Source organism: Xenopus laevis, chromosome 9_10L (genome assembly GCF_017654675.1).
Source record: "Xenopus laevis strain J_2021 chromosome 9_10L, Xenopus_laevis_v10.1, whole genome shotgun sequence".
NCBI classification, from domain to species: Eukaryota; Metazoa; Chordata; class Amphibia; order Anura; family Pipidae; genus Xenopus; species Xenopus laevis.
This window is the reverse complement of record NC_054387.1, coordinates 126,320,290-126,343,145: the sequence shown is the minus strand read 5'-3', so window position 1 is coordinate 126,343,145 and position 22,856 is coordinate 126,320,290. Positions and strand designations below refer to the sequence as shown.

Sequence of the window (22,856 nt, the reverse complement as noted above, 5' to 3'; positions counted from 1 at the left end):
GTTTCTGCTTTATCCTCTCATCATAACACTAATACGGATATATTTATTTCCTTATCTACATTTTCTGCAGATACAACTTCTTCAAATGTATTATTTTTTGTACCAGGGGTAATGTTGAGGTTTAATATTCTAGACAAGAACCTAGAGAATATTTATGACTACATTTCTATGCTGAAACCCTGTTGTAGGGTACTTATTAATAGAAAGTGATTATATCTCCCATCCTTATGTATTGCTTTTCAGATGTAACCAACCTCAACTAGTTGGAGAGTAGACTTTTTTGACATATCTGATGCACATATGATACAACACTTATCTGAAAAGAAACCATATTTGACTTTGTACCAGATGCATCTCCAGCTGAATCTTTTAACTGAGATCCTTCATCCCCTTATAAACGCACATAGTAACATAGTAAATTTGGTTAAAAAAGACACATCCATCAAGTCTATATATAACCTGCCTAATTGCTACTGCTTAACCTTGGTACTATTTTCTGAACTCTGTGAATTTAGCCATGTAGGGGGGGTTTCACCAAAAAGAAAAACCTATTCACTCCAACACATTTGCACCTAAAAAATGTACATTTATTCCAATGCCTTCATCAAAATGTCATAATTTTTCCCATGGTTGTTTGCAAAAAAAATGTAAAAATGGAGTATTTCATGATTTCAGTTTGTCACAAGTCTGCTGCCATATGATTCTTTAAATATGTTTTTTATTTTTTTAACTCTTTATTAAAAGTTTTATTCATATTTTTATCAAAACATGCATATACTTTAGTGATTAAAGGTAGCTAGATACACGGTTTTGCATTGGAAATTAACTTCAAATGAACAATTAGGCAATGTTAAGCAGTACAGTAAGAACATCAAATATTTTTAACCATACTGTAAAGATTTATAGACAACATAGGTAAGGAAAAAAACCCAAGAGGAGTTAACAGAACTTATTAACCGAAGTTATATTGTATTTTTATCTATGTATGTTTTATACATTAAATCATAATTGGAATGTTCTTATAAACATAGCCACTTCCTGTGGGTTATTAATCCAAGTTATTTTGTATGTTGAGTTCAGTGGGTAAAACTATTTAAATGCCTTTGGGACAAACTGATCAATCGTTTGTTAAACTCCAAAACATTGGGTTTATTTACTAACTCTGGGAAGATTTGCACCATTTAAAACCAACTAAAACTACTGCTGTGGGTTACTGCCCAGTTGTACATTTGCCCAGTGGTGGTAAATGATCATGCTCCTGTCCTGCATGTACAGTGTCTGAAACTAAATGAGAAAATCTCTCTAAAGAATTAATAGATGTGTCATTATTTTTTCGATGAAGAATTTACTCTTCATCATCTCAAGCAGGTCTAAAACTGCTGTTTTTTTTTTTTAAAAAAAACCTATATGTATTAACATACACCACACCTTTTGTCCAAATGAAATCTTTTTTTATATGATTCACAAGACAGGGAAACCCAGTGTGATACAGTATCCAATACTGCGCAAGTCAAGCCAAGCTTAGTTCAGATATAGAAATGATGATACTCAGGGGCCGATTCACTAAGGGTCGAATTTCGAAGTTAAAAATACTTCGAAATTCGACCCTCGGATTGAAATCCTTCGACTTCGAATATCGAAGTCGAAGGATTTAGCGCTGATCCTGCGATCGATCGATCGAAGGATTTTCCGTCCGATCGAACGATTAAATCCTTCGAATCGAACGATTCGAAGGATTTTAATCCAACGATCGAAGGAAAATCCTTCGATCAAAAAATCACAGGCAAGCCTATGGGGACCTTCCCCATAGGCTAACATTGACTTCGGTAGCTTTTAGCTGCCGAAGTAGGGGGTCGAAGTTTTTTTTAAAGGGGAAGTACTTCGACTATCGAATGGTCGAATAGTCGAACGATTTTTCGTTCGATTCGTTCGATTTCGTTCGACTTCGAACGAATTTAACCAATTCGATGGTCGAAGTACCCAAAAAATACTTCGAAATTCGAAGTATTTTTCATTCGAATCCTTCACTCGAGCTTAGTGAATCAGCCCCTCAAAGTTTAGATTGAGAAAATTCTTAAGAGAGGCCAGCAAAACTGATTTGTTTTATAGTTTATATATCACTAATTAAATATCTGGCATCTCCACTTAGAATATGGCTTCAGAAATAGCAAGCCTGCATTCCTTTTTTGTATGAAAAAAGAATTCAACTTGAAGTTGGCAAATTAAAATTAAAATTTGTGAGTTTTGACAAAAACAATATTCCAAAATTCGAATTTGAATTTACCTTTCAAACCTTAATAAATCTGCCCCTAATTTGAGAATTTTTTTTCAGCAGCATCTCTGGAGTATTATCAACTATTGTATCAATTCAAACAGCTGGCTTTTAGGAAATGCCTTCTCAGCAGGGCCAAAAATAAGAAATGTGTCAACTAAATGTATCAATTTAGAACAGTGTACAGGGTCCCAGAGCTGCATTACAAGGTGGAAAATAAAATTTTACAATTCAATATTAGAAAAACAGTCACACATAGAAAATACAAAGCAATTGGAAAAAGTCGGTATTTCTGGTGAACTGTCTGAAAACAAGGTGAACAACCAAATACAAATAGTTTTATTCTATGCACAAAAGAATTATATATTGCATTGGATACAGACATTTCCCCTGGATAAAATACAATGGTTAGAGTTGGTAGAGAGGGTTCTCTCCCTATATGAAAAGGCATATGATTATAGGGCTGCTTAGAGGAATTTACAGTAATATGGAAATAGTGGTTGAAATGTTACTAATGAGTCAGGGAATACTAATTGAGAAAATTTGCAAGTAGGTAAAAGGGTATCCACCTGTAATTGACATACAACTGCATCCATTTGCATGGGACTTATACAATTATTGACAATTATTTTTCCTCTCTCTCTCTTACTGTTTTTTTATTTTTGAATGGCTTTACAAAATGTAATGTAAATGAAGGGGCTATTCTATAAATAAATCTGTTCTACTTTTATCAGTATTGATCCCCAAGATGTTTCATACCTAACAAAGAGATATTCCCCTGAAATGTTGTTGGCACCAGTTTGACTCAATTCTGTCTACTGGTTCTATGTCCTTGATTATTCTAAGTGGATGCCGAACCCCATCAGCACTAATTACTGGAGTTTTATAACAAAATCCATAAGGTAGAAATGTGTGATAACATGGATATTATAAGATACTTTAAATTTAGGCAGTTGAAGCCAAAGTTATCTTTCATTTAACTATGATGTATGTATGATGCCCATTTTCCTTAAAGATTGATTTAAGTTATACCCATGCTGTGCCATTTCACAATTATATATAAATAAGCTACATGATAAGGCTACATTTTAGAGAGTCTTTTAAGTTTGTTTTAAGTATTTTCTATAATTTTTTTTTTTCATTTTATGATTATTATTATTACTATTATTGGTCGATAGTCAAAGTATTTTTTCCAGCAAAAACATCCGTATTCGATCAAAGTAAAATCTTACGATGGAACGATTTAATCCTTCGAATCGAACAATTCAAAGGATTTTACAAAAAAACCTTAGCCTCAGATAGGTTCTAGGAGGTCCCCCATAGGCTAAACAGCAATTCGGCAGGTTTAAGGTGGCAAAGTTTTTTAAAAAGACAGTACTTCGATTTTCGAGTGGTCGAATTTCGAAGTTTTTCAATTTGAAACAAATTTTTGGGTAATAAAAAGTGACTAGCAGGGGAAGAAGCCAGAATGGCGTAACGCATTAGCGAGACTGTGCCCTGAGAATTGCGGAAGTGGTTTTTGGATATGCGCAATACTGTAGAGAACGCTGAGGAACAAGGAGCAAAACATAGTGCTTTTTGTCACTATATATGCGGTTTTATTGAGAACACTTGTGACTGTATTTTAAATATTTATTAAAAGTTTTTAAAAACGATTCTGTGCATGTCACTTTATCTTTTGTCCGAGTAAGGAGAAATGACGACTGAGAGTGAAGTGGATCGCTTACGATACTTAATGCCTGCTCAAACTCATGTCTCGTGAGTATAATATACCACTGGGAGTACTGTGGTTTTAAAAGTCTCTCATGCAATTTAAGTGGAAAGTCACTTACAGCACTGTGAAAACTGCCACGATCTATAGTGTCTGTTATACTATATATTTCACAGAAACCTTCGCTTCAGAATATGACCGTTGTTATATATTCTTTAGAATTTTACCTAAATTCACAACTTATGTTAATGATGGTTAACACTACCATCACCTAATGGTAACACTTTCATATAATAGTAAATTAAAAAGTAAGCACGAAGGGTGTAACGAATAAAACTAAAAAAAGTACTACACTATATATTATTTTCTGGTTTTTAATCCAGCCCCCCAATAAGCCGCGGCTTTTTTGAACAGCAATCGAACTTTGAACATTGTCTTTTGTCTGGGCAGAGGAGAGCCCTAGCGATTGCTGACTTGGGAACACAACGCCCTGAAGATTCAACCCTATTGTCATGGTCGGCACCCTAAATCCAGAATCAATGCTAAGCACCCTGTTCTCGGCTCTTGCTTCTACTTAAAACAGCCGCCTTTCACCTCGGGAGGAGCCCTCGGCTAATCGGATGCCGCCAGGTCTTATTAAGAGAGGAGCCAAGCTAAGGGTTCTGGACAAGCAAAGTCTTTTGGGCAGAAGGTCGCAGTACAAGGAGTAAACAGAAGGCATAGTTAGATCAGGCCAGGTCGGGGCAGGCAGAGTACAAACAGAGTCAGGCAGGCAAGGATCAAATCAGGAGATCAATTAGAAGGGGTTCAGATACAGAAGAGTCAAATACCAGGCTGGGGTCAGGATACACGAGGCAGAATCGTCAAAACAGGCAGGGGTAACAACAGGAATCAAGTATCAAACAGGATTTACATAAGCACCAGGAACTTCACAAAGAATAAACCTATAATGGGCAAAGATCCACAGACTGAATAGCCCTTTAATACATTTGAATTTCATGCCATTGCGCGCTGGCGACATAACGCCAGTGCGCATGCGCTTATAAAAAGAGGAGATGCGCGGCGCGTGCGCCCTAAGGCCCCAGGACTTCAGAGGAGCAGCAGCGTGGCGGCCATCTCCGCCGAGTAGGTGGCAGGCATCCCTGCCGACCCCCTTGCACCGCTAGACCACCAGGGTGAGTGGACGCCGTTACACCTATATTTGGACATTTGCTTAGTAATTAGTGCAGGATGTTTTTCTTTTAAAAAAAGAAATACAGATTTCATTAAAATCCATATAGTATGTTTTTCTCATTTGAATTTGACATTGCCTGTAAAAATGATCAGTTCAGACACTATGATAATATATTAAAATATATTAAAATGTAAAATACCAATAGTGACAGACCTGTATAATATGACATCTGCACAGTTAATGAAAGCACACAAACTCTTTGCTTGTAGAATACCTGTGTTTATGTAGTGTGAGATTTCTAGAATAAATGTAGTTTGTCCATGCAATATACAACTCTTATGAGGAGGTCCTGTATGAGCTATTGTGTTTTTGTTTCTTGGTTTTTCATTTTAAGTTGACATTGCTGTGATGCAATTTTCTGTTTTAAATGGAATAAGTGGGATATCTGGGTTTAGCTATTCTGTGTCAAACACATAAACCAAAATGGCTTCATCTGTATGTTAGATTGTTTAGATATAAGCAGGTGGGTCTGTGTCCTGGTCCTCATCTGTCCATAGGCCCCATACCTATACTACTTAGCATCGCAACTGGAGATGGTGAGGAACTGGACAACCTCAGACAACACCAATGCAGCAACAATTTTAAAGGCAGGTATTTGAAGGTGTGCACCCATTTAAGACCTAATGTTTGTTAAGGACTGTTGGGAGGGAGGGAATCTGTAGGGAAAAGTACTGATTTGGACCAGTGTTTTTTAAGGCCAGTGTACCATGTATGGGTGTTGATAATATCTAATGCTCATGTTAAGGCCTGATTTGGGTTAGGTAGATAGAGGAGGGTGTCACCTGCATACATTGAGATAACCTCAGTAAGGTCACCTAGCTTTAGCTCTTCTATTGCCCATGAGACCCTGATATAGCAGGCCATGGGCTCCATGGCAATTGCAAATAACAAAGGGGACAGGGGGCATCCCTGTCTAGTGCCTCTATTGATTGAGAATGGGTACAATAGCATAGTATTAGTTTGTAACTTAGCAACAGAAAATTGATAAAGTGCCTGCATCCACTTTGTGTATGATGAAGCTATTCCCACTCTATGCATCGTGGCCCACCGGTACTCCCATTCCAGAGAGTCAAAGGCCTTTTCGTTATCCAAAGAGGCAATCACCCTGCTTCCCTGGTTGTCGTGTGTTATGGAAAAATTTGTAAACAGCCTTCGAATATTAATGTCTGTGGTACACCCAGGCATAAAGCCTGTTTGATCTGGGGAGATTATGGTAGAAAGTAGTGGTGCAAGACTGATTGCCAATACCTTTGCCAGAATTTTAGTGTCCGCATTGATAAGTGCAATGGGTCTATATGAGGTGCATTCAAGTGGCTCTTTTCCAGATTTTAATATCAGAATTATTAATGTTTCTCTCATGGAGGATGGTAATGACAACCCCTCTAGTACCCCGTTGTACAGTTGTGCTGCCTTTACCATTCCATTGGTAAGCCATCTGTGCCTGGGGTTTTACCTGATGGGAATGCAGCTGTGGCCATTTCTACCTCTGTTTGTGCGATTTCCCTGGCCAATTCACTGGCGGATTGTTCCTCCAGCTCTGAAATTCCTATGCTACGCAGATATTTCCTTATCTCATCTGAAATGGTGCACAGCTTAGTTGTGTACAAGTCTGAGTAGAATTCTGTGAATCTCTGATTTATCTCTGCTGGGGTGGAAACAGTTACCCCATTTGTTAATCTTACTGCTGGGATTGCCATGCTAGCTATTTTTTTTGTAAAAGTATTTGTTTTTGTGAGTCACACTTAGTGTTTGGAGAGGTTTCTTCACCATTCCGGGCCATAAAGTTTTAATACTATTGCTAATTGTCTAATTTAATTGAGTGTGTTTGGCCCAATATGGACTAAGTCTCCAAATCCTATCTCCTAAAACCTGTGAGTATGCTAGGGTAAGAAGCAGAGGAGAATGATCGGAGATACCTCTGGTAAGTATTTTCACTTTTTGTACCCATTTATTCACTTCAGCACAACCCAGTGGCAAATCAATTCAGGACATGTTATTGTGCCTGGGGGAGTAACATGTGAATTGCTTTACCCCTGGGTTACACATTTTTCAAAAATCCACTAGATTGAAGGTAGCAACCCATTTATTAAAGAGTGCTGTGGATGACCTGGGGAGGTAAGGTTTATCTAAATCAGCATTAGCTACTGCATTAAAGTCTCCGACAAGGAGTGGGTAGGTTTAATGCTTTACTCATTACTTCTACAAATAATTCTTCTGTAGGTGGAGGAGGTGTATAAATATTTGCAATAGTAAGTTTTTTACCCAGCAAGGTAACGTGAAGAAAGACATATCTACCATTTTTATCCGAGATTATATTTTCCACTGTGAGTGGACAGGATTTTGCTAATAGTATAGATACCCCTCTGGAGTAGCTGGAGAAAAGGGAGTGATACATTAAACCAATCCTGGGTTTTTTCAGTGCTAATATTTTGGCGCCCACCAGATGGGTTTCTTGTAGGAAGATTATCTGGGGTCTGTACCTGCGAATAAAATCAAATACTAGCCTACATTTTATTGCATCCCCCTTCCCTCTCACATTCCATGACAATATGCTAGTTGTAGCCATTATAGCAATGTGGGGGAAATTGGCTGAGACCTGGAGGGACAGTGTTGGGGGGGGCTGCTCTCTTACAAGTCCAGTCTAAGTCTGTAAGTTTCAAGACTCCATAATAACATAAAACAAATCCCACAACTTTAACGTTCTCCCGCACCCCCCCCCCCCCCCACACCATAACCGTTAGGAGTGAGTTTAGTCCCATAACTATAGTAAGATAATTTGTGATTGGGGTTAGTGCCCACATTAAAATGCACTTATTGTTTATTCCTGCTGCTTCCACATCAGGGGGGATTTATTATAATATACTGTCCTGCTTTGTGGTAAAAGGAATCATGTTACCTGATTGGCAGCATAGACTTTTGGATCTGTAGTGTGAAGGTCGCATTTAATTGACTTTACTTCAGCTGTATAAGTCACAAATGTAGAGTTGTGCGCTTCCAACACTGTGCTAAACAAATAAAGTCACTGGTCTCTTCTTGGTGACTGCCTTGGCCTCTTCTCCATCCAGCTTATAGCCTCCTTCTGTTACTCGTAAACATCATGGCGTAAGGAATTTGCCATTGTCGCAGTTGTTGCTTGGCTGCCGTAAACTTTGCTCTTTGTTTCCGTACCTCTGTGGAAAATTCTGGGTCGATTCAAATCCTTTGGTTTTCAAATTACAGCTCTCCCGCTCTACGCACCGCCGACTGAGCTGTATCCCTGTCTCTCTAATTCAGGAGCTGGGCTATTAATGGGTGTGGGGGTGCACCCAGTGGCGGGGTCTGCCCAGCACTCTGTGGGCTCTTTCCAACCATGAAAGCTGTGGAGAAGGTGGTTTGGCTGAACCTGCTAGTTAACCATTGTTCCACACATTTTTCTGTATCTGCCCCTTCCGCCCTTTCGGGGAGACCCAGTATCCTGATATTGTTTCGACTTTTTTCTAGGTCATTTGCCTTTTTTTCCAGCACTGCCAGTTGTTTTTCTGTGGCTATGATGCAATTTGGAAGTGGTGCTATGTGGTCTTCCATATCACTGACCCTCCTCTCCACCTCTCCCATTCTTTCTCTCAGTTTTTGCACATCGTGCTTTAAATGTCCGTTCTTAAAGTCATCTATTTTTTCACCACCAGAGCCTCAACTCGCAAACACGGATGTCTGTGGAAGCAAGCGGTTCCAGGTTTTGCTCGTAATGTGCAGGTTATTTGCAGTATAATGAGTCCCTTACGGAGCATGGAACTAGTGTGTCCTATCTGTACTCCATGCATGCCACGCCCCCTTTTAAACCTAATTTACTATGTTACTAATCTGAGGGAACATTTTTAACACAACTGCTACAGTGCACCTTTTATTGTATGGCTCTCATCAACTCTAAGCTCAACAGATGTCCAAGTAAGAAAACTCCATTGAGAAAATACAAAAACGTTGACTTATTTTATAGTAACATTTTCTGTAGCAATTACATAATTAGTATTTTTGCATGTGCTTTGTTTTGCAGGAAAAAATACATCTTTTTCTACTAGAAAAAAGCAGATTTAAAAAAATAATCCTACTGAAGGCGCAGTTTACATTCCTATTTTTTCTTCAGCTACTGTATTGTAGTTTTTCTGCTCAGTTTTTTTAAAAAAACTGAAGTCTTTGCAAAGTTTTTTTTAGGGATGATTTGAGTTCCTGGTTCCTTAAACTGTAGATCAGAGGATTTAAAAAGGGGATTAATACTGCATAAAATACAGAAAACACTTTGTCCTCCGCATAATGATCATTAGCATTTGAGCGAAAGTAGTTGAAGAAAGCAGTACTATAAAATAAAAAGACCACAGTTAGATGAGAGGAGCAGGTTGAGAAAGTTTTGGATCTCACCTGATTTGATGGGATTTTTAGTACAGTGGAGATAATTGGGAAGTATGGGTAAAAGGTGACTCCTAAAGGGCCTATTCCAAACAGTAATCCAGTGAGAAATATAAGCAATACATTGATGAATGTGTCACTACAGGAGATCTGAAGAAACTGGGGCAGATCACAAAAGAAACTTTGCAAAGTATTTGACCTGCAAAATGTAATTTTACTTAAAAAAACAGTGTGCAAAAAGGAATGCACTGCACTTAAAACACTAATTAATGATAGAAGCCAAACACAAACTTTCCAGTTCATTATCTGCATGTAGTGAAGAGGACGGCAGATGGCAATGTATCTGTCACAGGACATCACTGCCAGCAGAGACACTTCTGATGTACAGAAAAAGACGAAGAAATAGATCTGAGTTCTACAAACTGCCACTGAAATTACTCTTTTATGTGTGAATAAATCAAAGAGCATTCTTGGGACAGTGACTGAAGAGTAACTCATATCCACACATGCCAGGGTTCCAAGAAAGAAGTACATGGGGGTATGAAGGTGGGGATCAATAATAATCAGGAGAAAGATAATAAGGTTCCCAGTGAGAGTCATAAGGTAGATCAGGAGAAACACCAGGAACAGAGGAAATTGAAGACTTGGAAGATCAGACAGTCCAGTAAGAACCAACATAAACACTGCTGTTTGGTTTTTCATTTTAAGTTGACATTACCTGTAAAAATTATCAGTTCAGACACTATGGTAATATATTAAACTATATTAAAATGTAAAATACTAATAGTGACAGACCTGTATAATATGACATCTGCACAGTAAATGAAAGCACACAAACTCTTTGCTTGTAGAATACCTGTGTTTATGTGTGAGATTTGTAAAATTAATGTAGTTTGTGCATGTTATATATGACTTTTATTAGGAGGGCCTGTATTGTGAGCTATTATGTTTTTGTCTTATGAGCATTCAGTGTGTGCCTGCTTGCTTTGCGAATATCTGAGCTTACTAGATCAATGAACATGGTTTTTATAATTGTGGCATGTATGAATTGGACCAGATTATTTGTGAATGAATTCAAGTGACCCTATACATTACATATATCTAGGTATGAGATCTATTATCTAGAATGAATGGAGTCTGGAAACTTCTAGACACTAGATTCTAGGTAAAGATTGTTCTTATTGTGGCTCTATACCTCAATGCAACTAAAAAGCATTTAAAGGAGACAAAATAATACTAAAATCACAGTCGCCTTTTCCTCCATTGATCTGTCCCAGGGTATTTAGCTATGGAGTGTGCAGCATTGTTATTTTTTTTTTATCTCCCAGGTATTCCTTATCTGAGTGCATTCATTACTACCTTGTCTAATTCCAAAAAAAATGTCATTATGTGGTTACTAAAGCAAATAAAGTTTTATCTTACATAAAAAAAGGCATTGACACAAGGGATGAAAACATTATTTTGCCTCTTTATTGGTCTCTAAATATGCAGTGCAGTTTTGGTCTCCAGTTCTTAAAAAAATTATATAATGAGCTGGAAAGAGAGGAGAGACTTGCAACTAAATGGGATGGAAGACTTGAACTATGAGGGTAAAAATGAAATTTGGAAGGCGCACACCCGTTAGCATGCTGAGGTGCTAATCCGAGGGGGGCTGCCCAATCATAGCCTCCTAAAACATGTCATAGAAAAAGATATATCTATGGATTGCACACTCAGACTTATATAAATGAATCAAAATTTATTGTATCATATTATTAAAAACTTACAAACATCATAGAAAAACCGACGCGTTTCGACCACCATGGTGGTCTTCATCAGGGGCAAAAAACTCCTCAATATAAGAAAAATCAAAAAGGCTGAGTGTGCAATCCACAGATATATCTTTTTCTTGAACTATGAGGGTAGACTGTCAATGTTAGGGTTGGTTTCTCTGGAGAAGTCACTTACAAGGGGAGGTGAGGTAGGGGAATACTGATCAACATAGAAGTTTCAGATAAGTACGTAGCAACAGAAGAACCTGAAATGCATTGTTGTCTTCTATTATTACAAACAGTATGAAATCAAAGAAGTGTCTTTGTCAACAAAGTGCAATCAAAACTACTGAAACTTACACTTAGAAATTCCTTGTATAATATTCCTTTTATAAAGAACTTTTTATACAGAATTGACATGAAGGCAGTTGCAAGCACGTCCCATTAGGCACGGAGAAAGATCAACTGTGCCAGGAGGTGTTAGGCAAAACGAAACTATATGTACAGGGGAATCTTTACGTGAACACTATTTTCTACCACAGACTGGCTGATTTGCAGACACAAAATGACCAAAACTGCTTTCAAAGTAAAATACTGTAAAAAGGCTTTGCAAGAGATGTTGCCTCTTTGAAACCACAGCAAGGTACAATTGGAGTTATTTTGCTAAATTAATAAAAAAATCAAAAAAAACAAACACAAGCCAAAGTAAACATTCTTAGTGTAACTGAAGGGAGCATGATGAAGTTGCTTGAGCTGTAAAACACATCACAACCAAAGTAACACAAAGATACTGTTTTGCAGATTTCCTATTTAATAACTCATTGTTAAATGTGAATATTTCTGCTCTTTATCTGTTCTGATGAGGTACCTCTCAAGACTTTTTCTGTGATCAGATGGCAGAAATCAGCCATAAAAACCCTTCTATCGAAGCCTTCTAACTCTCCTGAGTCCCATTACTTTCAGTAATTCCCAGGTCATTTATAATGGCCCAGCAGATTTCTGAGTTCTGTGTTGTATCTGCTTTATTCTCTTATCATAACACTAAACACAAATAAATATATTTATTTTTACTTATCTACATTTTCTGAAAGATACAATTTCTTACAAGCTATTATTTTTTGACCATTATAATAGTTTCATATTATACTAATAATATAGTAGTAATATGATACACAAAAGCCATGAATATCTTGTAAATTATATCCTTATAAACGATGAGTTCTGATGTCATCAGTTATAAACGATGAGTTCTGATGTCATTTTTGTCACATGACTCACTGAAATTTGTGTATTATAATAAATAAAGTACCTCCAGTTGTAAAATTATTTCCTTTTTCTCTGTAATAATAAAACAGTACCTTGTACTAAGATTTAATTAATCCTTATTGGAAGCAAAACCAGCATATTGGTTCATGATGTTCTAGTAGACTTTGGGGTAAATTTATCAAAGATTAAAGTTAAAGATCGCCACAATCTGCTAGAGTGAAATTCCCTCTCCATTAATTTCTATGGGATTTTGAAAGGATTATTTATCAAAGAATGAACTTTCACTTTCACTCATTGATAAATACTCTTTTAAAAATCCCTTAGAAATGAATGGAGAGTGGCAAAATTTCACTATAGAGGACTGTGGTGATCTCTAACATCACTCATTTATAAATATACCCCCCCCCCAAAAAAAAAAAACATTATCCCTGATAATACAGGACAATATTGTTTTAGCCCTGTTCATGTAAGTCAATGAAATACATCTATGCCATTCCCCAGGTATAAATAAATAAATTACAGGATAAGGCTATATTCAATTGTTTGTTTACAGAGTTTGTTCTAGTATTTTCTTTGTTTTTTGTTGTTTGGTTTATTATTATTAACCCTTTAAGTGCCAGCAGAATTTCACATTTTGGTTACGCGAAATGCCAGCCGTTTTTGAAACATTTGTGCTCTCTCACTTTAGGGGCATTTTCTGAGGGGAAACCTATAGTTTACCTAAGAAAACTATACATTGTTTTTTTCGGGAGAAACTGAGCTTTCTAAATCTGCCTGAGTTTTCATGTATTTCCACCTCTGCAAAAAGATTTATAAATTCCTATTTTTCACAATATATGCATTTATAACAGAAAACTTTTTCATTTTACACATAAAAATCCAACTGATTTGGAAAGCCTCATGTCTATTGAACATGCCAATACCAGATATGTATAGTTTTAGGGAGATTTAGAACTTCTGTACAGCAAAAACTCCCGGCAGTACAGATGCAGCCACTTTGGTTTGCCTGTTTGACACAGAATAACTAAACACAGATATCCCACTTATCCCATTTAACACAGAAAATTGTGTCACAGCATCCCATCTAATTAAAGCATTCCCCATTGTGAACAATGGTGCTTTGGTATGCTAATGAAAAGGTTAAATGCATTAAATGAGTTAAGATAACTTTAGATAACACAGTTTCTTTAATTAACCCTGAGTCATGACGCATTTAACTCACAAATCAAAGTGGCTTCATCTGTATATTACCGAATTTAGAAAGCAACAAGGCAGAAAACGGCATACTTTAGATTCCATGACCAAAAAATCCTGAAACATTGGGTTTACCCCAGAAAACCATATATTTTTGAAAATTACACATTCTACTGATTCCAAAATGGGTAACTATGTCTCTCTACTCCCAACTACCAAACAGCAAAGCTTGTCTGAATGTAGCGGTTTTTATAAAAATTTAGAAAAATCACTTCAAAGGATTTATTTTGCTGCTCCGCATATTCCACACTGTATGAGGTACCAAGAAAAAGCACCCTGAATATAATTGACAGGAGTCCACTGAACAGTTTGATGCCCATTGTGCATGGGTTTACCAAAATATCTGGCATTTAGGGGCCCCAAAATGAAGTTAGCGCATACAAATAGTCCTGTGGGTAACCAGCTAATGAAAAATCAACACATTGACTGCATTTTTGTGGGGTAAAAACACAGAAATATAGGTTTACCCCCCAAAACCATATATTTTTAGAAAGTACACATTCTACCGAATCTAAAATGAGTGCCCATGCCTTTCTGCTCCAAACTACTGAGTTGCAAAGCTTTCTCAAAATTGGTGGTTTTGGTGAAATATCTGAAAATTGCCTCAAAGCTTCAACTTTCCAGCAATATATTGCATGCGTATCACTACATACCAAGAAAAAGCACCCTAAATATGGTTGCCAGGGGTCCTTCAAACAGTTCTGTGCCCATTGTGTATAGGTTTACCAAAGTATCTGGCATTTAGAGACCCCAAAATGAAGTTAGCGCATACAAATAGTCCTGTGAGTCTCTTCAGCTTGACTGTGTTTTTTGTGGGTAAAAACACAGAAATATATGTTTACCCCCCAAAACCATATATTTTTGGAAAGTACACATTCTACCAAATCTAAAATGGGTGCCCATGCCTTTCTGCTCCAAACTACTGAGTCGCAAGGCTTTCTCAAAATTGACAGTTTTGGTGAAATATTTGAAAATTGCCTCAAAGCTTCAACTTTCCAGCATCGTAATGTCCATGTATCATTACCAGCATAAAGCATCCTAAATAGGAGCACGGGGGTCTACTAAGCAGTTTGATGTGCAAAATGCATAGATTTACCAAACTAGGTGGCATACAGAGACCCCCAAGTACAAATAGTGCATATGAATTTTCATGTATGTCAATCTGGCTACCTCAATTTAAGCACCTGGTATGTGTATTAGGTGCCATGAGATCCCCCCTAACAGTACAGAGACCCTAGAAAACCATATATTTTCAAAAATTACACATTCTGACGAATCCAATATGGGTAAATATGTGTTTCTTCTGCAAACTGGCAAACTGTAAATCAATGCTGAACGTAACGTTTTTTATCAAATTTCTGAAAATTTTCACAAAGCTTGAATTTTACCCCATTATATGCCCCACATTTCGTAATGTATAAGCATGAAACATCCTAAATATGAACGCCAGGGGACTACTGAACAATTTGATGCCCAATATGCATAGATATACCAAACTATGTGGCGTACGGAGACGCCCAAATGACAATAGTGTATATACATTTTCACAGCTGACGTGCTGGCTGCTGCAATATATGCACCCCGGTATGTGTATTATGTGACACAAGACCGCCTAACAGTACAGAGACCCTAGAATATCATATATTTTCAGAAAGTACAGATTCTGATGAATCCAATATGGGTAAATATGTGTTTCTACTGCAAACTGCAAAACTGTAAAGCAATGCTGAACATAACGGTTTTTATCAAATTTCTGAAAATTGTCACAAAGCTTGAATTTTACCCCATTATATGCCCCACATTTCGTAAAGTATCAGCATGAAACATCCTAAATTTGAGCGCCAGGGGACTACTGAACACTTTGATGCCCAATATGCATAGATATACCAAACTATGTGGCTCATGGAGACGCTCAAATGGATATATAGTAGATAAAATTTACAAGGCAAAAAAAATAAGACAGAAAAGTGTGAAACGCAAATAAATCCAATAAAACCACAAAAATCAACGTTTTTTTTCCAGACTAGTGTAATCGGCCGTCAGAAGCACAGTTTGAATATTTTAGCTGGGCCAAATAGGTTATACGGACAGAAACAAGTGAACACAACATATGCAGTGCTGAAAATGCAATAAAATGGCTAAAAATGCACCAAAATTCCCAAAATTGCAGTATAATCACTGAAATAACATACAAAAGTTATTGCACAGTACGGTTAGCGAATAATCTATTCGTAATGGCAATAAAACATTTTTTCAGACAAAAAAGAGATGATGCGAAAAGAAAAAAAAAAAGCCACAAAGCCATGTATGTGCATGTACACGTGTACAATTGGTAAATTACATGTTATGTGCGTGTGTGTGCGTGTGCACGTGTGTGAGTGCAGTGAGTGTGAGTGACCCCCCTGATCCAAAAAAATGTATGTGTAAGTGTGTGTAAGTGTGAATCTAAGTGTGTATTACTGTAATAAGTGTGTGTTGGTGTGTGTGTGTAATTGTTGCACTAACCTGAAAAAGTCGCTGAAGAGTGTTGCACATGATCTTGAGGGGCCCCAGGAAGAGCTCTGCAACGATCTTCCTGTTCCTGTGCTGTGGGGGCGGAGCTGGGCGGCGTAGTGCAGGCTGGAGCAGCAGGACACGTAAGTAACACGATCGCGCCCCAGGGGCCACTTGATCCCCTGCTCTGCTCGTTGCCTAGGGGCAGGGGATCGTGTAGGAATGGAGCGAGTGGCTCTAACAGCCGCTCCTCCGCTCTCAAACCCGGAAGTGCTGCAGAATGTAGAATCTACGATCTGTGGCACTTTGGTCTTTTGATCCACAGATCGTAGATTCTACGATCTGTGGCACTTAAAGGGTTAATATTATTTGGAAGGGATTCTATTAAAGTAGGGATCTCAACTGTAAATTTATTTTAAGATGTTTTTAAGATGTTTTTAGACTAGACTAGGTATGAGAACTGATACAGATTTGCAGTAAATGGTAAAGATTTTAGAATTTAGCAATGTGAGTTTTTTTCTGCCAAAAAACCCCATTGACACCAAGGCATTTGCAACTAAATAAAATAACAACAAAAATAAAAATGTATTCCAATGCATTCAGCAAAATGTCATACTTCTTACCATGTTTTCCTGCCCATTTTTTGCTCATTGCTAGACTAGACTATGGTCTTTCAATTACAGGAGAGGCATTTGCTAGATATCAGTGATAACTGTTTATGTAAAAATGGAGTATTTCATGATTTCAGTTTGTCACAATTCTGCTGCCTTATGATATATGATATATATGATATAAATAAATGTTATATTTTTTTAACTCTTTATTGACAGTTTGATTCATATTTTAATCAAAACATGCATATACTTTAGTGATTAAAGGTAGCTAAATACACAATTTTGCATAGGAAATGCACTTCAAATGAACAATTAGGCAATGGTAAGCAGTACAGTAAGAGCATTAAATATTTTTAACCACGCTGTAAAGATTTATAAACAACATAGGTAAGGAAAAAAATGGAAAGAGGAGTAAACAGAACTTATTACAAGGGAACTCCACAAAAACATAATTTGAGCTTTTTGAAAAGTAAACATAATTTCAAGCAACTTTACAATATACATTAATTAAAAATATGCAGACTTTTTGTGATTTTTAATGGTTTCTGACAGTTCCCTAAGCCTAGCCCCCTGCTCTCCTGCTGATCTGTCTGACTACTTTGCTGAGCTGACTGACTACTGTTACATTGTATCAGCAGCCATCTATCCTCAGCCTGCATCCTCCAAACCTCACAATTCCCTGCACATGTGATTTTAGTAAGAAATGGAACATCACAGTGCAATGCATTGTGGGTTATGTAGTTCCTGCATGCTGTCTGTAAGCTGTGGAGAAGTTGTTACAATTTGTAACATCAGTGTTTAGTCCCTCCTTCCCTGCCAGGATTTCAAATGATGCAGAAAGAGAAGAACTGTTACACAGCTGGATTGCAGCATAGAGAATGGCATTTATTCATACTTTTTGAAGAAACAGGTAACTTTGATGGGTATATTAGGGGTTTCTGTGTTATGTGGGCCTCTTTATCCAGTTTTGGTTTGGAAGCCGGAGTTCCCCTTTAACCGAAGTTCAATTGTATTTTTATCAGTACGTTTTATACATTAAGGGGCAGATTTATCAAGGGTCGAATTTTAAAGTAATGGGAGTTTTGGGAGCCGTCTAGAGGAATTTATGGTAATATGTAAATATTGGTTGACAGGTTACTAATGGGTCCGGTGGTAATTAACATCCAAGTGCTGGCCTCAGCATAGCATTACACATAGCTAGGCACGTGGAAACACAGTGTGCTTAATTTATTACTTCCCTTGTTGCAACTGTGGGAGCACTAAAGGGGCAGCAGCTTTGGGCACACGATAGCCCTGTCATTAGGGTAGCCGATTAGTACAGAGCCACATTTTGTGTAACCCCCCAGGCACCTCCTAATGTAAGAGTTTGAGTGACATGTGAGTTAGAGGTGAGCTGGGATGGAAAGGGATATGTCTTAGGTACTCCCTCTGTCCTCCACTCATTCATATAGTGCTGTAATATTGGAGGGCAGAGAACTGCAGCAATCCATTGTGAAAATAAGTAGTGATGGGTGAATTTCTCCCGTTTCGCCAAAAAAAATCACAAATTTCCCGCAAAATTCAGGAAATGGCAAAACATTTGTGAAAAATCATGAAATCGGAAAGTTCACAAAAGAATCGTGAAATTCCAACGTTTTCACGCAAAAATCATGAAATTTAAACGTTTTCACGAAAAAATTGTGCAATGTGAACGTTTTCCCAAAAAAATCGAGACATTCGAACGTTTTCACTAAAAATTTGAGCAATTCGAATGTTTAAACGATACAATCGAGCAATTCGAATGTTTTCACAATAAAATCAAGCAATTTGAACGTTCTCATTCCATTAACTGCCTATTCTGCATACAATATGTATGAGCAAGCCAATTACAAATAAGTTCCAACATTAACTCTATTCTAGCACTTTGCACCTCTGCTCATGGATCAGGTAACTTGTATTGTGGAGCAGAACCAAACTACCTCTTGCAATGAGCCTAATGTGCTGCACCTTATGCCTTCCACACAATTTAACAGATAAACAGATAAAGTCTTTGTAGAAAAACATCTATCGGGAACAAGGGGTAGGCGATGCAGTCCGTGAACTGGTTGGAAAATTAAACCTGCCCAATCGAGATCTGACTGATTTTTGGGCAGAAATTGGTCTGGAAGCCACATCAGAGGGCCCCATATACTGGCAGGTAAAAAAGACCTGAATCAGCCGCTAAAACCTTCCTGTGCATGGCCACCTTTAGAGAGAGCAGTTACATCAACAGTTTGGGGCAAATTCATTAAAGCGTGAAGCATCTAACGCTAGCGCAAATTCGCCAGTGTGACGTCATTTCGTTAGTTCGCTGATCTACTAATGGGTGCTGGAGTAAATTCACTAGCGAACTGGACCTACTCTAGCACTACTTCGCACCCTTACGCCAGGCAAAGTTGCGCTATGGCGAAGGAACATAACTACGCCAATTCACTAACTTGCGCATTTTTACTGAATGTTACTTGCGTTCGCCACCTCAGACCAGGCGAAGTGCAATAGAGTAGATAGGGATTGCTTCAAAAAAAGTTGAAATTTTTTCTAAGTCCCAAAAAACGCTGGGGTCTTTTCCTTTTTTAAGGATAATAGGCTGAAAAAGATTGTACATTTTTTTGGGGGTACCCTCCTTCCTCCCCTACATTTCCTAACATATGGCACCTAAACTATACAGTGGGCACATGTATAGGGCAAAATAACAACTCTATTTTATTCTATGAAGCTTTCCCAGGCTTGTGTAGTGTAATGTATTTGCTGCTACATATACATCTATTGTACTTTATCTTGGCACCGTATGCAAATTAGGCATCGCTATCGTAACTTCGCTTTGCTTGATGAATTAACAGTAGTGCAACTTCGCTACCATTCACTTCCCTGATTCGGGTTTTAGTGATTTAGTGGCGCCCTGGCAAAGTGCGGCAAAGTCAACGCTGGCGCAACTTCGAAGGTAAGTAAATTTGCCCCTTTAAGTGTTAGCAGAGATGTGAGACAGAAAAAAAGATAAGATGTTCTGAAAGAGGAAAAGGACCACTGTTAAATGCAAAAAGGTTTAGCTTTTTGGTAGATCTAGAAAGTGGCCAACCCTATGGGTTGCCGTATTTGTCCACTGCTGGAGGTCAAAGGAGGAGGTTAGATGGAGAAATCGAGATGGCCAGGGACAAACATAAGATATTGTAAAAGGGAAACACAGATATTTTTCCCTTTCTTGAAAAAATCACAAAATAATTTGTGCAACGCATTGGAGTCAATAAGAAGATGATAGGTGAATTGACATTTATGTTGAATAATTTTTAGTTCTGAAATAGCATATATATTACCCTCTTTTCCACTATGCTAGAACTGTTTTTCATACAAAAAAAGGCTCCTGTGTTGCCATTGGCAATTTCTTCCAAATAGAGCACCTGGACAACTCTTTAGATAGACAGGAGAATCTGAACACTTACTCCACTTACTGACAAATAATGTTAAACCTACTGGCCCATAGTTGCCTGGTTGAGACTGTAATCAATTTTTTTTAAAGTGGACCTGTCACCCAGACACAAAAAATCTGTATACTAGAAGTCCTTTTCAAAATAAACATGGAATCCAATTTATATTTTTTGTCAAAGCATTAATAGCTGTTATAAGCTCATTTAAAAATCTCAGCTGTCAATCAAATAATGTCTGCCCCTCCTCTATGCCTTATGCATAAAGGCAGGGCAGATTATTACTTTCACTTTAAATTCAGAACTTCCTAGATGTCACTGCTCTCCCCACATTCCCCCGTTCTCTTAATTGTGTAGCCAGGGCATGGGGTCCCCCATTCTGGGGCACAAACTGCACAGATTCTGAGATGATGCAAGGCTTGCCTTAATAACAGTGTCCACAAAATGGCTCCTGCCTGCTTGCTATAATTATGAATTCCCAGACTGAAGGAAACAAGATTCAAATGATTTATATTGTGTAATTAAAGTTCATTTTGCTTGACTAATGTGATAAAATAGAATTTTGGATAATTTTTTTTGGGTTACGGGTCCCCTTTAATAAAGGAATTATATTAGCTATCTCACACTTCAGGGAAATAATGCTTTTGTAGTAAAGTCCAAATAACTCAACTATTGAGAAATCTGTACTGGAGAGAGTCATTTATCAAAGTTCAAATTTGGAATTTATGTGAATTTTTGTAACTCTAATAAATCTGTAAATACTCAAAATTCAATTGGGAAGCTATTTAATAAAAAAATTGAAAACTCAAACGAATATTACCGACCCGAAAACTCGAATCAAATTTGAATCGAATTTGACTAAACTCAAATCGAGTTTGGATTTTTCCCAATTTGAGAGTTTTGAAATTGAAATTTTTTTTAATTCAAATTTACAATTTGACCATTAATAAACCTGCTAATCAAATTTTTTTCAATACATTGCAAAATTTAGTTATTAGTTAAGCATATTTTGTATTTTTATTCTTTAAGTATAGTAGTTTTTGTGTCTAGTTTGGGTTTGCAGCCTTTTAAAGCTCTACTAATGGATGATTTGAGTTCCTGGTTCCTCAAACTGTAGATCAGAGGATTTAAAAAGGGGGTTAATACTGCATAAAATACAGAAGCCACTTTGTCCTCGGTGTAATGATATTTCGAAAATAAGTGAAAATAGTTGTAGAAAGCAGTAGTGTAAAATATAAAGACCACAGTTAGATGAGAGGAGCAGGTGGTAAAAGCTTTGGATCTCATCTGTTTTGATGGGGTTTTTAGTACCGTGGTGATAATAGTGATGTATGGGAAAAAGGTGACTCCTAAAGCGCTTACTCCAAACAATATTCCAAAGAGAAATATAAGCAATAAATTGATGAGTGTGTTACTACAGGAGACCTGAAGCAACTGGGGTAAATCACAAAAGAAACTTTGCAAGGCATCAGGCCTGCAAAAAGTTAGTTTAGCTAAAAAAACTACGTGCAACAAGGAATATGCTACACAAAAACCCAAAAGGATTAGTACAATTTTAACACAAACTTTCCAGCTCATTATCTGCATGTAGTGAAGAGGGTGGCAGATAGCAATGTATCTGTCACAGGACATCACTGCAAGTACAAACACCTCAAATGTACAGAAAAATATGAAGAAGTAGACCTGAGCTATACAAACGTGAACAGAAATTACCCTGTTTTGTGTGAGTAAATCAGAGAGTATTCTTGGGACAGTGACTGAGGAGTAACTCATATCCACACATGCCAGGGTTCCAAGGAAGAAGTACATGGGGGTGTGAAGATGGGAATCAGTGAAGATCAGGAGAAGGATGAGAAGGTTCATAGTCAGAGTTATAAGGTAGATCAGGAGAAACACCAGGAACAGAGGAAGACTCATACTTGGAATATCAGACAATCCAATGAGAACCAACATATACACTATTGTTTGGTTCTCCATCTCTTTTTTAGTATTGCCTAGAAAATGATTAGTTCAGACAAAATGATAATACATAACAATAGAGACAGACATGTAAAATGGAACATCCCATCATTAACATAAAGACTGTGTAGAATAACTGTGTTCCTATGGGGTGAGTTTTCTCAGTTTGTGCAACGTAATCCGTGAGTTTATAGTGTGAAAATTCTGTGGGGTATAAAAATGTGCAGGTATTGTGACTGATTGTGTATCTGTACTATGGTCACTCAGTGTGTGCCTGCACAACTTGGAAATGAGTGAGCATTATTGGGGCACTGAACTGATCCCTATTGATTTCCCTGTTTATTTAAATACTGTGTTTCCTATATTAATGTTCTTTCAAAGTGAGCTAGCCATTCGGTGTAAATTCACTATATGAGCGTGCTGCTGCAGTTTGAGAATTCCTTGAAGATTGACTGGTAGAGTCGAAGTCTGAGCAAAGTCTATCA

At 37.4% G+C, this 22,856-nt stretch overlaps 2 protein-coding genes across 2 annotated transcripts; both read right to left on the bottom strand.

Annotated features, from left to right (window-relative positions):
- Window positions 1–8,481: 8,481 nt before the first annotated feature.
- LOC108701942 (olfactory receptor 187) lies at window positions 8,482–10,299 on the bottom strand. The gene is made up of 2 exons (XM_018236952.1): window positions 9,610–10,299; window positions 8,482–8,838 (listed from the first exon to the last, which is right to left on the bottom strand). The coding sequence occupies exons 1-2, from the start codon at window positions 10,297–10,299 to the stop codon at window positions 8,482–8,484; spliced, it is 1,047 nt and encodes a 348-aa protein (XP_018092441.1).
- An 11,130-nt stretch (window positions 10,300–21,429) lies between these two features.
- Window positions 21,430–22,389, bottom strand: LOC108701941 (olfactory receptor 1G1). Its single transcript, XM_018236950.1, has one exon. It carries the CDS (start codon window positions 22,387–22,389, stop codon window positions 21,430–21,432), a length of 960 nt encoding a protein of 319 aa, XP_018092439.1.
- Between the last annotated feature and the right edge of the window lie 467 nt (window positions 22,390–22,856).

What these genes read in the sequence shown, in the direction of transcription:
- LOC108701942 (XM_018236952.1), bottom strand. Translation starts at nt 10,299, where the DNA reads ATGAAAAACCAAACAGCAGTGTTTATGTTGGTTCTTACTGGACTGTCT. An exon ending in TAAAAATCCCATCAAATCAG is followed by an intron (nt 8,839 to 9,609) that starts GTGAGATCCAAA and finishes GGACATTTAAAG; the next exon opens with CACGATGTGCAAAAACTGAG.
- LOC108701941 (XM_018236950.1), bottom strand. Translation starts at nt 22,389, where the DNA reads ATGGAGAACCAAACAATAGTGTATATGTTGGTTCTCATTGGATTGTCT.